General features: G+C 27.3%; 1 protein-coding gene across 1 annotated transcript; it reads right to left on the minus strand.

The window, feature by feature from the left end:
- Positions 1-1,626: 1,626 nt before the first annotated feature.
- LOC124930769 (G-type lectin S-receptor-like serine/threonine-protein kinase SD2-5) lies at positions 1,627-4,249 on the minus strand. The gene has a single exon (XM_047471122.1). It carries the CDS (start codon positions 4,237-4,239, stop codon positions 1,786-1,788), a length of 2,454 nt encoding a protein of 817 aa, XP_047327078.1. The 5' UTR covers positions 4,240-4,249; the 3' UTR covers positions 1,627-1,785.
- Between the last annotated feature and the right edge of the window lie 4,723 nt (positions 4,250-8,972).

The raw sequence follows: 8,972 nt of genomic DNA on the forward strand, positions 1-8,972 counted from the left end.
CTTGTGTGAACCCGGGACGAAACCCGGATTCCGGATTCTCCCTCCCTCCGTCTCCTCCCCAGATTGATTTATTATTAAAATATTAATGCTGCAATCTGATTGGTCTGCCACAGGAGAACACAGCAATCGGTAGCAGAAGATCTGAATTGCTTGTTTTATGTATAATTTTACATTTGTATTTTTAAATCCATCTCAAACAAATTTTATAGCCACCCCAATTCTAATTAATAGTTTTGTTCATGTTGTTGCGAGATAAAATAATATAGGTTAAATATATGGAATAAAAGAAATCAATATATATATAATAATAATAATAATAATAAACCAATTTTAATTTTAACATATGTAATAAGTTATAAGCAATCAGGCCCTTGACATTTTTGGAGGGGCCTATGTTGACAAAAAGTTCAAATTTTAATAACTTCATAGTTCTTTTATTATTTATTTTACAACTTGAAGGTATTCTATTGATATGAATTCCTTGTGACATTATCCTTACTATTTAAATGAAATTAAAGTGTAGTTATTATACTATATATAGTACAAAACATAGTAAATGAACCATCAATTTTTATACAAAGACTTTTGGGTACTAACAAAATAATATTTTTAAAAAATTATAATTCATTATTAATTTATTTATTTATTTTTAATTAAAAAGAATTAACATTACACCTACTCAGAAGATCCTCACTTCAACTCAAAACACATTCAAATGAAATTGAACTTGTGTAATTTATATATTTTAGTAATTTGACAATTTTACACATTATATTTATATATATATAATAAATAAGATTTAATATACCAAATAAGAAGTATTATTTTATTTATTTTTTCAATTTTCTCATAATAATACTATTTTAAATAAAATAATATAATATGAATAACACTTCCTCTATAATAAAATGAAATTATACTTTGATCAAGAAAATTTGAATTGAAATTTGTCTTAACATCTTAAACTCTTGTATGAATATTGATTTTAATGTTTAGATTTCGATTCTTATATAAAACAAATATTAAGTGAACGCCTTTAGGTTCAAAGAATGTCTCAATTTTTTGGAGTCATAGTAACCTCAATATTAAAAAATTAAATAAATATATAAATAAAAAATAATTTAATATTAGGTCTCACCTCAGCCCTTCTTATCTGGACCATGACCCAACAAATTGTTCCTGGGCATCACATGTTACGTGGGCCCATTTACATCAAAAATGTATTAGTAAAATAATTTAAAATATAAGACATATTTTAGTTAATTAATTAAATTAAGTGACGTAAGGAATGAAAAATGAATTGATATAATGTTTGAATGATTTAAGTTATTTAACCCAAATCAAACTTGAATATCAAAAAAAAATAAAAAATTCATACATTACTTTAATCAAACCAAAACAATTAAAACATAATAAATAAATATTAATAAGAAGAAAAAAGTCTTCAAAGTTGTTAGTGTTGAAAACTTTTGCCCATTTGAGCTTCAATATATACATTTAATGAATTTGTTGAAGACTAAATCTACTCTATAAATTTCTTTTATAAGTGGAAGGTCAAACTATTATAATTTAAAATTTTAATTTAAATAAGATATTATTTTTAAAATAAGTTAACTATTTCTCATTCAACCTCAACTTCAACTCCGAATTGAAATATTTTAAACATGATCAATGTGTCTTACAAATTTAGTCCCTTATAACTAGTATGATCACTAACTCATTCTAAATAATTGTGAAATTACAAGATATAACATTTAAATTAAAAACCCTACCATCAACAACATTTTAACGTGGACCCGAAAGTCTAATCGCAGAAATATAGGCATCGCTGTTGTATTGATCCGATGGCACCGAAGCCCCTGACGAAGTCCCTTCGCCACTCGTCGACTTAAACATGCCCGCAAAAAGGCGCGATCCAATCGGAGATGCCACGGGCGGGATAGGAACCAAACAAAGGCCCTCCAACATTTGTACTACCTTAGTCATGGATGGTCTAAGGTTCATGTCATCTTGTATGCACCATAAGGCAACTCGAATGAAGGTTTCCATCCTCTCATCATTTTCCTTAATCAATAGCCTTTGATCCCATATGTCCTTCACTTTACCCTCTTCCATCATCTTGAACGCGTATGATGGGAAATGCGACTTCTCGGATGTCTCGCTTGGATCGAAGTTCTTCCTTCCACCTACTATTTCTAATAGTACCATTCCAAAACTGTAAACGTCGCTCTTCTCTGATATGGCGTAGTTGGTTATCCACTCCGGGGCTAGGTAACCCCTAGTTCCCCGGAGAGTTGTGAAGACATGGCTTTGCTCTCGGTTCATCAATTTGGCTAGTCCGAAATCGGAAACCCTTGCATTGTAATTGTCGTCTAGAAGGACATTCTCGGGCTTGATGTCGCAATGGATAATCTTCACGTCACAATCCTCGTGTAGATACGCGAGCCCTTTGGCTGTTCCGAGGGCTATGTTAAACCTCGTGTTCCAATCCAAAAGAAAATCATCGTTCTTCTTCTTCTTGAAAATCCATTTGTCTAACGAACCATTTGACATGAATTCGTAAACAAGAAGCCTATGAGATCCTTCCGCACAAAAGCCTTTCAACTTAACTAGATGAATATGGTGTATGCTTCCAATGATGCTAACTTCGGCTCGAAACTCCTTCTTTCCTTGCCCGACACCTTCCAATTGCTTAACCGCGATCCGTGTTCCATCATCGAGAACTCCTTTGTAAACCGACCCGAACCCTCCTTGCCCGAGCTTCACCGAGAAATTCTCGGTCGCGGCTTGGAGCTCCCTATACCTAAAACGTATTGGCATTCCCGACATACTCCCAAAGAAATTATCCTCAGACGACGACAATTCTTCCAATTTCCTCCTTTTCTTCATTCGAAAACGATAATACCCCAAGAAAACCACCCCGACAACAACAAGAAAACACGCAACCACTATAATCGCAACGTAAGGGAAATGTTTCGACCCGTTTCCTTCTCCTCCACTCTTCACCTTAACATACGAAACAAAACCACCACTACCACCACCACCGTTAGATTGTTGAAAGCTTCCAACACTATCGAACGTAAAACAATTTCCCGAGCTATTATGAAAGAACAATGCAACACACGAGCAATTTCCGAGACAAGAAGATTTACAACCATCTAAACTCGTAGTCGAAACCGGCGAAACGAATCCAAGAGCGAAATATTTTACATCATCCCCAACTTCCACAAGCTCCATAGATTTCTCACAAGAAGAAATTGTCGAGAAATCACAACTCCAAGGACTAAGAGTCGAAGGACAACGACACTTGTTCCCATCGGAACAAACTAGATAAGCCTCACACGCTTCCGGCAAGCCACAAGAATCCCCAGGGATTCTCGTGACGGAAACTTCCGAATTTGAGGAAGTTTCCGGAAGATTCTTGAACGAAATTGACCCGTCATTTCCTAAAACCGCGATCCAAGTCCCGTTTGGATTGCCTCCACCAAGAACACTATATTGCCAAAGCAAATCTCCTTTTGGATCATAGAAATTCCATGAACTCGAATCCATTGAAGCAAAACCTAGGTCTCCCCCAGCCTTGTTCATAGTCTTCTTACTATCTTTCTTCAAAGACCAATAAGGTTGAGGAGTAGAAAACCCTGCATATAACATCATATCACCTTCTTTAATCTGAAGATAATAAGTCAAGTTACCTGAGCTCGGATTGCTTACAAGTTTGATCCCATCACTAAAATTCTGATTCTGCAAAAGGGTATCAGTCGGAAATGCAAAACTCTCCCAAACAACATTGGATCCGCCATTGATGACGTCACCACCAAGCAGAACCAAGTTTCCAGAATCCCACAACTCCATGGAAACAGCTCCCTTTCCGTCCGTTGACCAAACAGTTTTTCCATCCCCGTTGTTTAAACGGGCGGTTCCGTTTAGATCAAAGGTGAATTCGTCGGAGTTTCCAACTAGGGATTCCCTGTTTCTGTTTGCAGACCAGATTACTGTTTCTGTGTTCTTATGAAGAACTGAAAGTTGAAACAAAGTGGGATTGTCTTTCTCTGCGACGAAGCCGAAAGCAAATTGGGATGAGTTTGATAGAAGGAATAAACCATCGTTGTCTATGAAACTCATTTGAGTTGCTATGAATCCTGGATTAATCGTTCCAATCTTTCTAATACTGGATAAACATGTTTTGGGAACGATGATGATGATGTTGATGAAAGAACAGAGAAGAAGGGAATTCATCTGAATTTGAAAGATGGAACCCAAAATTTGAAAGATAAATGGGTAGCTGAAATGAAGATTAAGTTAGAGAAATGGTTTCTTGTTGGCCGCCATTAATGCAGGATTTGGATTCATGTGGTATCTTTTGGGTGAAGAAGACAGGTGATTTCAAAAAAAGGTATTTTGAAGAGAGATCTGAAGTGGGTGGATGGAAGATTGACTATTATTATTATTATCTGTATTTAAGATTATGGGTAAGAAAATCCGTCATCATTTATTGAAGAATCAAGAATGCAGATGCAGAGTTAATTCTGGTTAGACCAATGATAAAGACGATGATGATTCTTTTCAGGGAAGAAGTTCAATCAAACTGGACTTAACCATTTTTCTCTATTCTTCCCTCTTTCAATTTTTTTTATTATATTTTTTCTTATTTATATAATTATTATAATAATAAATTATAAATTTAAACATATATATTTATATATATTTTACACACAAAACTCAAATTTAAACATATATATATATATTTCTTCAACTTTTTTTATTTATTTTTAATTTATGTAATATGATACATAATATTAAAAAATATTAGAAAAAACAAATAAAAAATATAAGATTTAAAGATTTCATAAACAAGGAGACTGGAGGATAATGAAATTAATATTATATATATTATATTTTATTTTAAATTTATTAAAAAAAATTAATATATTAAATTATATTTTTTATAATGAATAAGTTAAATAATAGATAAAATTATAAAATAAAAAATAATGCATAAAAAATATAATTATTTATTTTTAAAATTATATATTAATGAAAACTTATAGAAATTAATATATTTATATAATTTATTTTAAAACAAAATTATTTCTTTTAATTTAACTAGTTTATTAATATTTAAAATTTAATTAATAAAAAAATCAAATTATTTAAATAATTAAATTTATAAATATATAATTAAATACTGAATGATATATTATTTATAATTTATAAAAATATATTATAAAAATTAAAATAATTAATATTAAAATGATATATATATATATTGCTCAATGGATATAAGGCTCGAACTTATGTTGTTTTCTTCTATTTAAGTTCGAATTTTGAATTGTGTCATTTTGAATTGTCAAAATTTTAGTCATAGAAAATGAACATTATCTTATTTTAGTATCATTTAGGTTGTTTTAATTATTTTGTCACGTTTTATTTAAAAACGTTTTAAATGTATTTTTTAAATTTGAATATTCGGTAACTTTAATAATGTATAATGTAATAAAATATTTGAAAATTTTAAATATAAAAATTTTATTATTATTTTTTAAATAATTTCTAATGGACATACTTTAAAAATATTTGTATTTTAAATTAATTATTTTTTAAAAAATATATAAATACTAATGTCTTTTATTTATTTATTTATTTGTAATGCGTAAAAATATATTAAAGTAATAATAATTAGTATTTATATATACCATCATTATTAAATATTTTTAGGAAAATTTTCGTACGATTCACACTGATAAGGATAAAAATAAAATAAATTAAAAAAATTATAATAATATTTATTCAATGTTTAAAACTATTAAAATAAAAAATATAACGCTCTCATTTCACATTTTATTCACTTCGATAAAACAACTTATTTTCTCACATGTTTCATCACATATTTTTTTCGAATAATCTCTAATTTCGTGACTTTACACTTTCACTTTGTCAATCAAATATTTGATTCATATTTTTTAATAATTTGCATCGTGACCTCATATTTTGGTTAATTAAATATTTGATTCATATTTCTTTAATCGCTTTCAAATGATACCGGTCTATTATCCTTCGACAAACCACATTTCAATCATATTTGATTAAAAATTGTACTTGTTTTTGTTAGGTTGCAAATTCGAAACCTACAAATAACATTTTTAAATTTATTTTTAACCGTTTTAAGTTTATGGTCGGGTTAACCCACAATCTGACCCAAGTATCTACTTACTCTCACATAAATATCCAAATTAATCACAGCTCTCGACACGGCAATCCGGACACTTTAAAAATTAAGCATCATTATATATATATATATATATACATAAATATATAGATTAGTTAGTTAAAAATTTGAACTTTTATTGTTAAAATGTCTCTCATTCATCAAATTTGGTGTTGAATCTTAAATATATAGTGTTGTTAGCATAGTTGGTTAAAATGTTATACTTGTTTTGTTATGTTGCAAGTTCAAAACCTATAAATAACATTTTTAAATTTATTTTTAACCGTTTTAAGTTTATGGGCGGGTCAACCCACAATCTGACCCAAGTATTCATTTACTCTCACATAAATATCCAAATTAACCTCAACTCTCGACCCGGCAATCCGGACACTTTAAAAATTAAGCATTATTCTATATATATATAGATTACAAATATAAAAAATAAAAAAAAAACTAAATGTATAAAATAATTTAAATATTATCAAAACTAACCCCATAGAGAAAGTCAACGTTCGATTGTGAATTGAGAGAGGGAGAGAGGAGGGAACCGCCAACTTTAATAAATACATTCCCTTTATTTCAGGGTATAAATAGATCTTGTCCATATACGAAAATAGAAATTATTATTATTTTTGTTTTGTTTATTATTATTAAAAATGATAATAATATTATTAATAAGAAAATATAATAATAATAATTACATTTTTAAGTGTCATCTATAAATATTTATATTTATATACTTATATCATATATGAACAAATAAAATATATTTTTAAATAATAAAAAAAGAATTCCCTGAACAATTTAAGTATATTTTTTGGAAATATTAAAATATTAATTTACACTAAAACTTTTTTAAGTATAATATTATAAAAGATTGATAAAAATTGAGGAAAGAAATAAGAGAATATGTAATATCTCAAGTTATTGGTGGAAAAAATATGAAAATAGTAAAAATGACTTTTTTTATATATTTTTATTGTTTTAATCAATCAAATGGTAAATTGTGTCATGTCATTCTACTCGTTTTTTCAAAACATTGTTTATTTAAATAATTTGGAGTGAAAAATAGATTATTGGTAATGATTGTAAGGAGATGATGAAATTTTTTTGATAAAAATATTTAAAGGTGTTGATATATATAAATAAAATAAATAATACTAATTTAAAATATAGAATATTTTAGTATTTTGGTTAATGAATTAATTGATTTGATGAATAAAAGAGAAGTAAAATGATATTTGATTTTGTATGATTATTTGGAAGCTAAATTCGTCAATTTTTTTATTTCTATCATTTCTCAATATTTTATAACATAAATAGTCTAAATATTCATTAGGATTAAATGATTAATGCCATCTTTATTTCAATCTATATTTAATAAAAGAAAATATAAATATTCATATGAGTATTATGGTAAATATAAATTGAAATTAGTTTAGGTGTGTAAAAAAATGTACATTTAGTCAAGAAGAAATCACTAATTAATCATTTAATATTATTATTGAATACAACCGGTTGTTTGTTTATAAATCCAATATATGATTATTTATTTCGATATCAACAAAATGTACACTTCACAATTTTATACTCTCTAATATATTTCATCAAACTGTAGATAAATTATATATCTATGAATAATTACAATCATATATAATGGGTTACATTCTTCTAGAAATCCACATTTCTCCCAGAGTGTATAATTTGACTTTTGTACCCATACAGAAATTTTGTAGAGAAAAATATTAATGAAAAACACCTTGTCCATGTTGCTTGTAAGTACATGGCTTGTCACATTTAAATATAATTTAGAAATTCAATAATTTAATGAAGAAGAAAATCATCTACAATTAATCACTTGTTTATATATATATAAACGCATTTTTCTCAAATTATTATATCATCACGCACAATCCGTTTTGTTAGAGTAAAAATATCGAATAGTTAATTGGTGAGTTGATCCATCATAAAATTTGAAACAATTAATTTAAAAATAATAAAAATAACTATAAACTTACAACATAACAATATAATTACATCATTTTTACTAAGTTAATAAAAGTTTTATATTCTAAAATAAATATAAAGTTTTATAAACTTTGCATTTATATCATTTTAAATATTGGTATTAATATTTTATAATATATATATATATATATATATATATATATTATTATATTGAAACGTAGTTTCTCAAATTATCGTGTTCTCACACCACAATGTTCGACGTGTTTTTGATAAAGTATACGAGTAGAGTTGTTAATTTGTGAGTTAATTAACCCGCTCAAAAAATTTTATGTGATTAATTTTAAAAAATAAGATGGAATTTTGAATTAAATTCGTCGTATTTATTATCAATTTAAATGTTTGGATACTTTTTTAAAATTAATTTTAAATATTATTTTCACATTAATTTTATATAAATAAATAACTAAATTTGGACCATTGACTTATAATATTTTTTATAATTTCTTTGTAGTTAGTAGAAAATTTTCAAACTTGAAATATATTTTTAATATGAATATGTTAATTAGGATGTCCATGTACCAGTAGAAGATTTTGCAGATACATGTTTTGCAGATACATGGTACCTGCTTCTTCCTGATTATATATTAAGACACAATTATATAGTATATAAGATTATTTTATAGTTACGCTTGAGATATAAAACAGTTTAAGAATTAAATAATTTTTTATTTATACGTAGGATACTAGGATGATTTTACTAAAATTTAAAAATTTTAAGTAAAGATAGAATACACAA

The sequence above is a fragment of the Impatiens glandulifera genome, chromosome 3 (assembly GCF_907164915.1).
Source record: "Impatiens glandulifera chromosome 3, dImpGla2.1, whole genome shotgun sequence".
In the NCBI taxonomy this organism is placed as follows: domain Eukaryota; kingdom Viridiplantae; phylum Streptophyta; class Magnoliopsida; order Ericales; family Balsaminaceae; genus Impatiens; species Impatiens glandulifera.